Here is a 14856-nt window from a genome sequence, read left to right on the forward strand (position 1 = left end):
GTTGTCGTCACATTTTTGCTTACGTGGAGGCAGGAAGTGGAGTACTGCAGGTCTTCCGGGTTGGAGGTCCTATAGCATCCGAAGTTGTTTTGGAGGCGCGATGGCCGAGGACCCTGCGCTGGCTCTCCGGGTCTCGGAGATCAAGGACCCGGCGGTACTCTTCGAGCGCTACAACACCGAGGAGATCCGCCGGATCGAACGCAAAGTCCGCGGGGAGATCGAGCAAAAGAAGGAGGAGCTGAGGCAGATGGTGGGGGAGCGGTACCGGGACCTGATCGACGCCGCGGACACCATCGGAGAGATGAGGCAGTGCTCGGAGAGCGTCGTCCAGTCCATCCAGGACATGCACCAGTACTGCCTCAGGCTGAAGCAGGGCAAGCCCAGCGCGAGCAGCTGCAGACAGGAGGTGGGCTGCTCACCTGACTACAGGTGTTGAACCTGCGTCAGAGCCAGATGAGCTCCGTTAAATAACATTATCTTTAATGAAATTTGAGGACATACCTCCTTAATATAGACAGTGGAATGCACTAAGTTTAAACCACAGTCAGCTTTATAGAGGATTCTTTACTCTCACATGATGACCCGAAATGAGCACACATCTCACACCTCCTAATGTTCGTGTACACCACCACATTGTCACCACATCGTCTTGTGTTTGAGCTTCTCCCTCTCCCTACACATGTTACCTGAAGTCTTTTTGGACTTGTACGTAACTATGCAGTGTGTGTCTGCTGCAGAGCCAGAGGCAGTGGCAGGAGAAGTTCTACACCATGGCCTCTCAGATCAAGCTCCTCTTGGAGATCCCTGAGCGCATTTGGAGCGCCATGGAGGCATCCCAGTACCTCCAGGCCACCCAGCTCTACCTACTCTGCTGCCACCTGCACAGTCTGCTGCAGCTGGATGCCGCTACAGGGGGCCACTACAGCCCCATCTTGGCCCGCTTCCCCATCCTGGTACGGCAAGTAGCCACCACCGGACACTTCAGGTACTGGGTTTTTCTTACTTGTGTCTTTGGGGAGACATAATGTCATCTAGTGAAAGTTCTGCTTGGGGGGTAGTGATTCTAATAGAGAAACCCTAGGCCTCAGACCCAAAAGAAATGGATCCACTTGCAGCAGACAGAACTAGATCCAGTAAGCAAGCAAAGTAACTAGTCTGTCTTCTTGCAGATCCACCATTCTCCTGGACAGCAGGTCTCTCCTGCTGGGCCGTGCGGTGTCGGACCAGGCCATTGCTGAGGCCCTGGTGTCCACCATGCTCCTGGAGGACAGCTCACCACGTCAGGCCCTGGCCGACTTCTTGCTGGCCCGCAAGGCCTCCATCCACCAGCTGCTCAACCAACCACAGCATGGTATTCTACCAAAGTCAACATGTGTTCAGTTCAAATCCAGCTAAGTTATCTCTTTGCACTTCAAATAAAGAGCAGGTCTAGACTATCCTCTTTGTATGCACTTTAAAATACGCCATAATAATATTTTTATGCAAAAGTCATGAAGCAAGAAATGTTGCTTGAAGGCTTTTGCTGTAAAGCAGAGCAGGACGTGTTGTTTGCAGTATCCTTATTTTGGAAGTGAAGCAACAATGACCCATCAGAAAAGTTGACAAAAACATGCGTATTTGGTCCAGGTGCAGGGATCAAGGCCCAGGTGTGCAGCCTGGTGGAGCTGCTGGTCACCACTCTGTTCCAGGCCTATGCCGTCTTCTACCTGCCCCCAGAGGGAGGCCCTAGGCCGGGGGAGGGAGCTCTGAGTTGTGGTATGCTCTTCTCTATCCTGGAGAACGTCACCTCCACCACACCTGCAGGTAAACAGCTGGGATGACCCGGAGGTCAGGCTGCCTTTACTGTTTCCTTACTGAGAGCTATTTAAACAGGTCTTAGACAGAAATGATCTTTTATTTTTCCCTATAACCCGTAAGCTGTTTGAGCTGGGTTTCCACTCCCTTAACAGGCTTTTGGATTAGGCACTTCATGTCTTAGCCTGTTATTTTTAGAATATAGTAGGCTACTCAGACGTGCCATTATTAGGCATATCAGTTGTACTATACATGTTTGGGGTCAGTTTTGTTTTTTATCTAGAAAATTAAATAAGTTTTATTTCTCTATTGTTCTAGAGGGGTGAGAACCATGTTGCACTGTTAATACTGAAGAAAAACTAGAAAGAATGTGAATTTAGAGTGTGATGTCTAAGCAGATTTATGGATACATTTCATTTTATCAGAAGAAAGACTAATGCTCATTGCTTTATATGTGTGACATCTGTATGTTCAGATTTGACTGAATTATGACTCTAGAAGAAGAGGAGTGTTTTTATGCACCAATTGCATTAAAGGAGTTTAAATACAGTATGTCTTCAAATGCACTGGAAGTGGAAAGTATGAAAATCAGAGTTAACAGTAAGTGTGTGTTTACTGAAGCATAAAAATCCAGAGATGAAGAAAAACGTGAGCCCATCAATCCATCTCTCCCCGTAGCTAAAGGCAGGAGGGTGTTGCAGGAAGAGACGAGTACAGGCAGCTGGTTCAAGTACCTGCCTCCCTCCCTCACTGAGTTCCAGCCCGCCCTTCGCACCCTGGCTCAGCCGATCCAGAGAGAGCAGCTCCGGGACACCCTGCAGCATTGGATCGATACGTAAGCGCTAACCAATCAGGACACTGCACTGTGTTACGTGTGTTTCATAGTTTGACATAAATGACTAGTTATTAGAGATTGCTTGAGTGATTTTTGTCAGGAGTCAGGCTCCTGCTGTTCTCACAGAGGTGGATTTATAACGAAGCAGAGAAAAGGATATCACTTCCAGTTTATAGCCTGATTGCTGGCTCTCTTATGCAGCTTTGTAAAATAATTCTTCTGCTTTGTGATTACTGTAATTCATATACAGTGGCATCTCTTTAGCTCAACAGCAAACAGAACCAGGCCTTTAAATCACATTTTCCCCTCTTCCCCGGTTAATGCAAACTCAGCTCCTCTGTTTAGCTGCTGTCTTGATAAATTGATAATGCACATTTCCACAGCACTAATTCCATCAGAACAACAGAGCCGTGTCACATCACCCTCTGCTGCTCTGAGCCTCTCTTCACTAATAGAATTACTTTGTTCGTTCATTCCTCATTTTCAATCCCTTCTGCTCTGCCGTTTGATCATTGTTAGCTGCAGTTAAACACTTCTTGCTGCTCAGATGTTCCCCATGAAACACGTTGCGGTGGCTCGTTGGGCATAATCCCTCCCTTTGCTGGCAGCAGCTAGGAAACCACAAAGTAAAAGCAACTGGAATGAATGACTGAAACAGTATTTCTGTTGAAAAGAGAAATTCAGAGTAGCAGAGCGGTGAGTATGACATGACTCTGTTCCATCATGATGAAATTAGTGCTGTGGAAATGCACATCATGCTGAATTTCCCATGTGCCCTGTGTTATTTCAGGTCATTTCACATGCTTTTCACCCGGCCTATATTATTTGCGACGTCTCCAGTATTTGAGAATTTACTATATATTTATTGATTGAAACAGAAGTATGAAGGTGTTTTCCATTCTTTTGGATTTGTAAAAAATGATCAATCATCAAAACAATCATTGATTGGTTTTCTGTTAATAGCTAATTAAAAAGCCTTTGGACTCTTTCTTCTGCTCTCAGCTGTAAAGAGGACATCTGCCGTGGCGTTGGCAGCCTTCTGGTCTATGTGAAGACCCTGAAGGGGTTGGCAGCCATTAGAGACGCTGTGTGGGACCTCCTGTCCACCGACTCCATCAGTCAGCACTGGAGCACTGTGTGCCAGCGGCTGCTGGAGCGCCCCCTGGCTGTCTGGGATGACTTCCTCCAGCAGCTGTTCCTTCAGCGCCTGCAGGTCAGTGCTCCTGGCTTCACAGTTATTATTGCAGTTTAAAAAATTGTACATATTGTAATATTCCAGTGATTCCTTCTGCTCATTCCCCAAGGCCATCACCAAAGAAGAAACTGAAGCCATCTCAGCCAGCTCCATTCAGCTCCTCAACTCAGCTGTGAGGGATTTGGAGGGGGGCCAGACCATCTATACTTCTTCAGGTACCAACCCTGGCTCCAGCCGTGGGATGCAGTACGAGGCAGATGTGGCCTCCTTCCTGTGGTCCGAGTCTCCGGGGGACCTGCTGAGCGATGCAGGCTGGATCAGCGTGACCCAGCGGGGGCAGCAGCACCAGAGGAGTAGCCTTGCCATGAAGACCCAGGCCCTGACACCCTGTGTTCAAAACTTCTGCTCCTTCATGGATGCTAAGCTAAAGGTCAGACTGGATGACCTCCAGCACTACCTTCCCTCCCAGGATACAGGTAAGGGCATAGGTGTCATTTACACTGAGGACACTGGGGACACTGGGGACATGTCCACACTAGGGCTGCACGATTTGGAGAAAAAGTCATATTGCGATTATTGTGAACAATATTGCAATTTGCGATTGTGATTGTGATTCGATTATAATGGAACAAATGCTAATATGAGTCTACTTACTTGATTATCCAGGAAAAAGCACAAAATACTGACATTTTGAAATGTGTTTTTGAACAAAGTTAAACGATAAACAATATTTATATCAGTAACTAGTAAAACAGAACTAAGGGAGCATGTTGGTCTACGGAGGAGGCGGCTAGACGGAGCAAATATTGGCATCCTGGCTCTGGCTAAATCTACATCTGTCCACTGCAGAGACTCTATCTACAACCTGGAGGAGGAGCTAGTATACATCAGTGTATTGGTATAATATTATAACATTAAATAAAGAGTAGCCTATAATGTTCAGTTAATACTATACTGTAAGAATAACAATAATAGCTATATTAATTACTGCATTCATTATAATTTCATATAATAGAATACTATTCTACCACTTATTTTACCACTAGTTGAATATTAAATCCAGTTACAGCTGTTTAATTTCTGTGGTTTTTATTTAAACCTTGTGCAAGAAAAAGGCTCTACATCGGTCTCTAATTTGTTAATGCTCTAACTAACTTGTCAATAATCATATTGTTCATCATTTGAAAGTTTGCTGTAGTACGTCAAACCTTTTTTAATGTCCCGCCCCATCCAGGCTGTGATTGGTCGGTTGACTAACAGGCACGTCGGCTTTATGAAAAGTTGAACAACAAAAGGCACCGATACAGCTAATGTAAAATGGCAGCGAGCCAAAACCAAACCTTCCTCATCTTCTCCCAGTTTTCTTCCCAGTCTGTCCGCTTCAGCTGCTGACGATGTCTCTCTGTCTCTGTCATAGAGGGACCGGCAATTCTCTCGTTGCTCCGGTGACTAGTCCAACTATGTTTTTAACGATTAGCGGTGGGGCGGGGAGGGGGGGTCTATGGTAGGCTGTTATCTTAAAAGTTACTTGCACACTGACCATGAATCATTTTTCTGATTGGACAGTAGGCCCATATGTTTGTAGAGCCACATGCAAGAGCCCGGTGTGGGCGGAGATAATGTGCAGACTGCAGCGCACACAGAGAAGAGAGTGTCACATGCAGCTTTTCTGTTTTATTAAATCGCACACTTTTTGCGGTTATGTAATTGCACAAGACGGCGTCTCGATTGCGATTAGATTAATCACCCAGCCCTTGTCCCCACCACTTTTTGAAAGTATTTGTTAAAAATGTTCTGAAAAATAGCTTGCACTAAGAAATGTTAACTAACAAATGAAAATGCTTTGAGAAAGGTTCATTTGCACAATATGAAAACATGCAATGCAATTTAAAGAGTTTCCCTTCATATAAAAAATACCCTAAGAGCAGATAATTTCTCCAGACTGCAGAAAATTATGAGTTTAATGCTCAAAATCTTCTAGGGGAGGACCCGAAGAACCCCACTCATACATTTCAGCATCAAATATTTCTTCAAAACACTGCAAAAAATGTCTTGTTCTCGTGCATCCTCACGTCTCATGACCCAAATGTATCATCATGCCCCTCATCTGAGCCCTTATGTCCCCACCACTTTTCAGCACAAAGGGACGCCCTTGGGTACGGGCAGTACAATCTTATCTACTGTGTGCTAGTCTTCCTTAGGACAGGGATTGCGTGTTCAGTCCCAACCTAGTCTCCATGGGGTGGTGTAGTTCTGAATGCAGAACACCTGTTACTAATCGGGCCGATCAGTCATGTAGCCTGAGGCTGAGGTCGTCATTGTCTTCCACTGGCATTCATCTACTGTACAATTTGGCCGATACCGACATTGTTTTTGTTGTTTTTATCCCCACTTTTGTGCCAGGGAAACAAAGACATCTTCATTATAAAAAAATAGAATAGTTTTAAAGGCACTCTGCCCCTCATTACACTGTCTTTGAATAAGCACTAATTAAATCATACACATTTATGAAATGGCCTTTAATATAACCTTCTTTCACATTCTTTCTTTCTTTTTTTTTGGCAAATAACACCAGCGCAGAACTGATTCAACATTTATCGGCCCAGCCCGAAGTTTGGCCGATAAATCACAGTTCTCTCCTCACGATACAGGTGGTGCTGAAAGAGTTATGGCATTATGACTGTTTAATGGGGCTAATTGCAGAGGTGCTATAACTTGCAAGTTAACTAGCAATATAGCCAGCAAAATGCTAGCGTTAGCCAGCCCAACTAGCCTGCCATGCTAAACCCACTTGAGTGTTGAGTCCTGCAGAGTAATATCTCAAGAACTACTTGATTGATTTCCAGGAAATGCTGTCCACACATTTGTACTTTCCAGAAGAATCTCAGGGGAATTTCCCAGCGGGTCCTAATTTTCACATGTCCAGTGACAGATTTTGACTCAGTGTCGATCACTTGACTTTTACTCCAGTGCCACCAGCAGATAGACAGTTGAGGGTAGAAAAGCAACAACTATTGGATAACATTCCCATCAGTCTCAGCTGGACGCTGTGTTTACTGCTAATTAGTAAACATGCTTAAGAATGTAATGATGTTTATATACCTGCTAAACATCTGCATGTTAACATTGTCATTATGAGCATATTAGAATAATGACATTAGCATTTAGCTCAACGCTGCTAGCATGGCTGCAGACACAGTTCAGCATTTAGATCTGCCCTTTAGTAAATGTATACAGAACATCACATCCGCAGTAGTGATAAATGTTGTTTCTCGCTGTGTTCAACAGGGTCTGACTCCATCTCAGCCACCTCATCGGGTCCCACTGAGAGCTCATCAGCGTCCTCTTTTAACCGCTTCACGGACTCGCCGGCAGTGGAGGAGGCTTTACGGGAAGGCTGCCTGGCCTGTGTTCACCACATCCTGTCCTCCATCCGCTCTGAACTGGCCACAGCCTCACCGGACCCCAGCCCCGCCCGCCTCAGTTCAGTCCTTTTCATGGCCAGGCTGTGCCAGTCTATGGGTGAACTCTGCCCTAACCTGAAGCATTGCATTCTGGGAAAACAGAGCGGGGCCGAGGCCACAGCGAAGGGAACACCCAGACAGGGCAAGAAGCTGGGCAAAGCCAGGCCTGCAACAGATGTCAGCCCCGCCCAGGCGACGTGGGCAGGCCTGAAGGAGGAGTTTCTCAACTGCAGCATGGATGCGTACCGCATCTGGAGCTCCGCCCTCTCCAAAGTCAGACGCTGTCAGAAACCTAGATGTATATATGTGAAATGATATTTGCTGCATGTAGTATGAAGTCTGTTCTGTAGAACAGATCAGTCTGTTACATAGACTCAGATTTAGGATAGCGAGGGGTAATAAACTGTAGAGGTCTTTATTTTGGAACAGTAAAGGTAACAATTGAATCTAAGCACAGACGTTCATTTACTAGCTTTTTGGAGCGTGTAACTGCATCTTCCAATCAAGGATCGCATACACCATTATCATTCGACACCAGAGAGCACCTTTGAACAGAGACAGGGGTTACCATCTCTCCCCGTATATGGCCAGACTCAGCAGGGATTAGCAAATACCTTTACATCACTAAAATCAGGCTCTAACCATTTCACATTGTGAAACTTTGACCTTATAACATTTTGGTGTTAGCAAACATTTGTACATTCAACAGGCACAAGGCGTCATTAGCATTATATGGGGAAAAAAATAATCTGAGCTCAATCTCTAATTACTAGCGTTCACTCTCAACTTTATCTCATGTTGTTCATTTAGCAAATGGATGACTTGGATGTCATCATGTGACCTTAATGTTCTTCAGGAATTTAGTATCAGTATTAGTGTCATTCCCCCTCTACAGTCTTTAGCTCACAGAAATGGTTGGACAGCTTAATTTCCAGCTACAGCAGGCAGCTGCTCTGATAAACCCACCATAGCAGAGTTAGTGACTAGCTATTAAACACACAGCAGAATTTAACAGATTAAGACAGATATTTTCTCAGGAGTTGGTGGAGTCAAAATCAGAGCTGAAAGGAGAGTAATATTGAATTTACAATCATCAGGTGTTGCTCTTTGTCTGCTTTGTAAAATGGCAACTGTATGCTAACATATTAACCACAACAACATTACAAGCGGAAAATGTGTCATTGTTGTGTTGTTGCGCGGCCCCCAAAATATCGATGAATGCAACTTTAAATCATGTTGGAATTGTTTCAAGACCTGCCTAGTAACACTGAGTGCTGTTGTGACAGGTTCTGCTGGATAAGTTTGGCACAGCACTGCATGCCGAGTCTGCCGGTGCCATCCTAACAACAGCAACAAACTGGGAGGATCTGGAAATCCAAGAAGAAGCAGAATCGGGGAGCAATGTCACATCTAAAATCCGTCTTCCAGTCCAGGTCAGCCACTTAACGCAGCCTCTAACTGACAGCGAGCACAATGATTTCTGATTCCATTCAGCGATCTGATCTGAAACTTCTGTCTTCTGCAGCCGTCTTGGTTCGTGCAGTCAATGCTGTTCCAGCTGTGTGTGGAGGTGAACAGGGTGGGAGGCCACGCTCTGCCCCGGCCCACTCTGCAGGAACTGCTGCAGGCCTGTCTGGCTCAGGCTCTGCACCACTACCACAGCCTCACACAGCAGGCAGGCAGCAGGGTAACGCACACACACACACAACACACATATACACACACAGCGATTTGTGTTGTAGCCTGAACTCTAACCTTTAGTTAGCTTGACATGGATCTAACATTTGTCTTGTGACCTATAGATTGCTGAAGGGACAAACTTGAGCCTAGATTAGGGTATAGTGAGATCATTTTTTCCCAAGATAAACACAGCGGGACATGTCTGACTGACATTTTCGTAGTCTGTTCAAAAGACAGAAGGGCTGGTTTGTGTCGACATGATTTAATGGCCCAAGTTTTCTTCTTTCAATTTTGTCTTCAGATTGTGTCCTCTCTGAAAGGCATGGGGTAAGTTAGACAGCAGTTATAATCTCACACGGCCCATTAGTAACTGGCAAAAGGAGGAGTTCAAAGAAGAAAAAGTAAGGAGGACATCAGAAGGGCAACAGGATAAAAGAGAAGGGGAGTAGTGGACTGTTTTTATTCATTAGGATGCCCATTAGCTTCCTGAATATCTCTGCTTTGTTTTTGCTCTTCCTCCATCCTCCAGGAGTGTGTATTCCCCATGACTCAGAACAGAGCTTTGCAGCTGTTGTTTGACCTCCGTTACCTCAACACCACACTGGGAAGCAGACAGGAGGAGGGCAAGAGCTCCCGATCCCACCAAGACCCCAGGTAACGTCCTTTGTCCCAAATTCATCAAATGCAGACATTTTTGTGTTTTATCTTCAAGGGTAGCGTACCAACCTGGCAAAGCAGAAAACTGCTCCAGGGGCCATGAAAATATTGGATCTGATCCTAAAGGATCTGTGGAAAACTTACCCAAACCAGCATAAATACATTTTCTAAAAAAGGAACCCCTACCTGAAGAGGACCCGGGCACAGTCGGACCCATTCCAATAGACACAAGGATAATTACACCCTATCCTGAATTAGACACAATGTAAATAAACTAATTCCAAAAATGTTTCATGCTTCAAATATTAATTTATAGAATTAGTGGAAAGTGCTCTTTTCACTTCCTGCACCAACAATAAATATATCGCTGTAGCCAACTGAGTCAACTCTAAATGTTCATGGGCAAGACACTGAAACCCATATTGCTCCCCAGCCACTGGGGATACACAAGCCAGTGCATTCCTAATTAGCGGTCCCAAGCCCGGATAAAGGAAGAGGGTTGGCATAAAAAGCCTATGCCGAATCAAATGTGCAGATCATCAGATCTCCATGCCAGGTTGGAAAGAGATGGTCTGCTGTGGCGAAGAAGATGGGATCTCACTTTTTTAACCGAGACCACCTGATTTCCTGAAGACAGATGGAGGATCAAAAGCATTTTATAGGAGAGCTACATTGTCAGTAATGCAAACATTAGCAAACACGGGCATTTTTAAAATGATAATGTGATCATGGCTTTAGAAAAAGTATTCATGATTTGTAGTTGAATTCCACAAACTTTCATTTGATATTTTCTCACGGTTTTGTTTCTGTGTTTTGGTTGGTAATTCTCCCTTTAAATGAAAAACCCGACAGCATTAGACAGGTCTCTGAAAGCTGTCAACGTTGTGGTGTGTGTCCTCCAGATTCAGTGAGGTCTGCGATTGGCTGGAAGGTTACATCGATCCGTTTGACCTGGATGTGTTCACACCTCCTCTGAACTCCAACCTCAACCGCCTGTCCCAGAGGACCTCGGTACTTTAGGCCCAACCACAAACCCACACAACAAAGAAACACACAGTTTAGTTGGAGCTTCATTGGTTGTAGCTTGGCATTTCCACTGCATGCATTTACATTCTGCCTCTTTTGTCTCTACTACTATACGGTGCTGCTCTGTTTCCTAGTGTTGTTGAACGAGCTTGATGTGATGGTGTGTTCCAGGTGCTGCTGGGGCTGCTGGCAGGCTCAGAGAAGCAGTTTCCCTCACGGAGCAGCAGCGTAAACTCCCAGGAACCTTTTAACATCCTGCCGCTGGCCAGCAGCCAGATCAGGTCAGAGGTGAACACTAGCTCACAGTGATCACAGATACTCTGTGGAACATTAAGGCAAATATGACACCTTTGAATAACAGCTGTAGATGATACCCTGTGATGTTACCCTCTGAGCTACAAAAACACACAATCCACTTGCAGGTGTAGAGAGATGTTAATGAGTAAAATATCTTGTCCCTCATAAGGCAGAGTACAGACACCGGTTAGCAGAGAGCACATGAACCAGACAGCAGCCAGAAGGAATTAGCGTTAATTAGTAACTGCTTATATAGTCTGCCACCATGTAAGTTTGTGTCATACTGTAGAGTCATATTCCAAGATGTTGTACATCTGTTAAAGGGAATCAATTTGAAAGTTAGAGCCATGTATCAGCAGAGGCCTGGTTATTAGCGGAACTTCAGCTCCAATATCAAATGGTAAATGGTCTGTGCTTGTGTAGCACCTTTCTCTCTATCTCTACTTTTTAATCAAAGGTCATATAATCAGAAAAACAGTATTTCATGCCCCATGTTCTGTCCTCTGCAGGTTCGGGTTGCTGCCTCTCAGCATGTCGAATGTGCGTAAATCCAAGTCTGCCACCAGGAGCAGTGATGCTCCTCACCAGCCGGTGAGTAACGGAGCTCGGATCCGGCATCTTAGTCTGACTTCGTGTGCTAGTGTTGTTGTTTCATATGCTGTCAACCACAGTATGTCTTCATTTCTCTGTTGTATTGTTGTGGGTTAATGTTGTCTGTTACACCCTCTGCCTTCCCAGCATTTTTGAGTGCAGGAAACCCAGGCAAGTTCATCAGTGTGGGTTTATATTTGTGTGTGTTTGGTTGTATTGTCAGTAGTTCCTTGGTTGACCTTCGGTGCATTTGCAGTGTAACAGTGCAATATTTACTAATGAAATGAGTCTTGAGTCAGATGGGTTGAAGATAAAGAATGCTGTCCTGCTCTGCTCTCACTAATCTCCCACACTACTGGGCTCATACTGTAGTTCAGGATCAGACTGTTGACTGGATAATTTCACTGGGCAGCAGCAACACTGACCTTTGGGCATTAGTACGTGTTTGAGTAGACCAATCCCATCTTGAGATCGCACATTGTCACTAAAGGCTCTATGCAGCTCAAATTGGGATTTGCTTGAAAACGGTCACTTTATGATTCCCTAGGATACGCTGCTGACACACTTGAGAAATACTCTTGTTTGCTGTCTTACCAACAGTCGGATGATAACATCAATATCAGTTTTGCTTTAGAGCTATTAGAAGCTGAATTGTATCACTTAGGACTGAGCATGGCCAGCAGTTTCCCCCTGTCTCCATTCTTTGTGCTAAGCTAGGCTAAACATGTCCCACCTCTGTACTGGATACTTGGAGATAAAATCTGTTTCTGATCTTTTTAATCTGATTAATGATAAGATGGCAAGCTTCTAAATATTTCCAAAATACAATGTTTCCAAAATTGCCAGACTCCTCGGTGGTGAACGCATAGACACCAGAATAATCTGTTCTGTGAGGTGTTCCATACTGACGCTTGCAGTGACTGATGCCACGAGGCTGCTCCTACTAGATCATTTGCCTTTGTGTGCATCCTTTAACTATAAGACCTATAGGACCCACTACAGTCATGTATTTGAAATACTGAAGTGTTAGCATGGAGCACCACAGCCAGGGTCTACATAGCCCAGACTGTCATCCCACGTATCACAGTCCTGGATTGATTTTAAAGTTGTGCCGGAATACCATTTTGCTGTACACCGTGGTGAAACCTTCTGGTGCTACAAACACCCCCGACATGCTGACTGTTCTATTACTGTCATTAATGCGACTACTGTGATTTTCAAGAAACTTTTTGTTTGTGCAGCTCTGCAGCTACCAGAATTAGTGTTTTTGCTGTTGCTCTGCGTCATTAAACCACGGTTATGCCGCGTGATCATGCACAGGAGACGCTGGTGCCAACAGGAAGTAGCCCTGTAGTAGTATTTTATTGGTCCAAAACTGGCTTCACTGCTCTCCATTCAAACCAGCGGGGTGGCTTCATCCAGTAATATACTGTCTATGACTGGAGCGTGGCTACGTTATGAGAGAGAGAGAGAGCATCCATTTTACATGACTGACAAACAGGAAACCTGTGGCCTCAAGATCACATACATTCTGCGTGTTATTGGCCAGCTTCAGCTCTGCCCATGGTATTTGTTAGTAGTAGTAGTAGTATTAGTAGAGCAGAGGGGCAGGTAGTGCTAGGGCCTAACTGAACAATAACCGAGCCATGGTCCATTGCTATTACATTCTCTGTGCTTTTATTTTTTTAACCATTAATATATGAAAACACAAATTGATGCATAGACTAAAAGACACAGACTAGATGCTCCATTCAAGGTAATTACTAGTCAACTGTCTTAAACCTTTAATAACCAACCTGCTTTAGTGTGTGTGATAGTGGTTCCTTTGCATTTGATTTCAACAAAGTTGCAACATACTGTGGTTTAATAAGACAAATTGTGTGAAGTAATTTTACTATATTTCATTTCTAATTGTACAGAAAGTAATGTCTCCTACAACTGGGACATTTTAGTCGCTCAAGGGCTCTTAAAATTCACACTTACTGGACGGTCTTTGTGATCTTGTTAGTGACTTTGAAGGTAGACGTAAAGTAAAAATCAGAAATTACCCCGACCAAAAAGGTCTCTCCCATAAAATGAATGCTAAGCTCTTTAAACCAAAGATGCTGGAGGTTTCTCCGTTGCTCACAGACGTGAGTGCTGCTCAGTGCTGCCACTGGTGGCTACAAGCATACTAGTGAATAAAACTGTATACTCTTTGTACTATGAATATCTTCTGCCTACCATGGAAGAGGATTAGGGACACGTGAAAAATGTATTTGAATTTTAAAGTCAGAATTCTGACTTTAAACTCAAAACTTTCACATGTGGCAATAATCCTCTTCTGTACCTTTTTATTCTTCAGAGCAAATTATGTTTTTTTTTTTGTCACTTTGCCTGATGTATTTTCAACATCCTTCCCCTAATGACTTTTATGAGCCCTTGAATGACTGAAATGTCCAGATTCCAGGAGATAGCAAAGGACCAGGATGTTTTGTTGACTTGCCAGTTAAGATGACTAACAGGACAAACCACCAAAACCTCAGAAAACTTGACATTTTCTCCTTCCTCCAGCAGGCACTTCCGTCCTCCACAGCAGACCGTGAGGACAGCTTCCGGCCGGGCAGCCTGTTCAGACAGCTCGCTGATAAGGATGAAGACATGGCCGCTCCCTCTTTATTTAAACTCAGCTGGCTGTCTGGCATGGCCAAATAGCCCGTAATTGCTCAAGACTTTTTATTTGCCTTTGCAGAAACTTTGTAAAAATAACATGTATAGTAAAAATAATTTTGTCTTTCGAAGAAAGTGACTTGTGTGATTTAATTTATACTTTAATGATGCAAATGAGACTAAACATCCAAAGAAGGTTAAAATCAAGGGCAACTGGACTTGGTTGAAGATACTGGAAGACGTTTCCTCCCTCATCCAAAGGACTTCTTCAGTTCTGACTGACTGGCAGGGAAACTCAGCTATTTAACCTCAGTGGGGTCGTTTGCCCGGGTCATCGATACTGCTGGTTCGTTAGTGTTCCTGGTTGCTGTGACGACAGTCGTTACAGTCGTTAGGACTACCTGTGGCCAAGACTGAACGACCATCGTTGGTATCTTCACCTGAGGCCAACAGGTTACGTTTGTTGAGTTTCCTGGGAAGTGATGAAAGGACAGCATTGTAAGTGGGGGATAAGTGGTGGCGTAGACCCCCTCCTCTGTTCAATGACGGCTTCTCAACCCTGGTGTAGATGCTTCCTTGACACCTCTTTCAAACCATCCATCTTCTCTGTCTAAAATGTGCACCTGGTGGTCCTCAAACGAGTGTCCTCTGTCCTTCAGATGTAAGTA

At 44.5% G+C, this 14856-nt stretch overlaps 1 protein-coding gene across 2 annotated transcripts; it reads left to right on the plus strand.

The window, feature by feature from the left end:
* Positions 1–46: 46 nt before the first annotated feature.
* On the plus strand, positions 47–14319 carry cog1 (component of oligomeric golgi complex 1). 2 transcript variants are annotated; one of them, XM_046033266.1, is made up of 15 exons: positions 47–406; positions 738–985; positions 1170–1351; positions 1627–1803; positions 2473–2629; positions 3632–3842; positions 3934–4300; positions 7113–7561; positions 8575–8721; positions 8814–8975; positions 9498–9622; positions 10528–10636; positions 10823–10932; positions 11458–11539; positions 14093–14319. In XM_046033266.1, the coding sequence occupies exons 1-15, from the start codon at positions 101–103 to the stop codon at positions 14231–14233; spliced, it is 2973 nt and encodes a 990-aa protein (XP_045889222.1). In that variant the 5' UTR covers positions 47–100; the 3' UTR covers positions 14234–14319. The 2 variants fall into 2 exon arrangements, with proteins under 2 accessions (XP_045889222.1, XP_045889230.1); XM_046033274.1 differs by having other exon boundaries at positions 14096–14319.
* Positions 14320–14856: the final 537 nt, after the last annotated feature.

This window comes from Micropterus dolomieu, linkage group LG02 (genome assembly GCF_021292245.1).
Source record: "Micropterus dolomieu isolate WLL.071019.BEF.003 ecotype Adirondacks linkage group LG02, ASM2129224v1, whole genome shotgun sequence".
In the NCBI taxonomy this organism is placed as follows: domain Eukaryota; kingdom Metazoa; phylum Chordata; class Actinopteri; order Centrarchiformes; family Centrarchidae; genus Micropterus; species Micropterus dolomieu.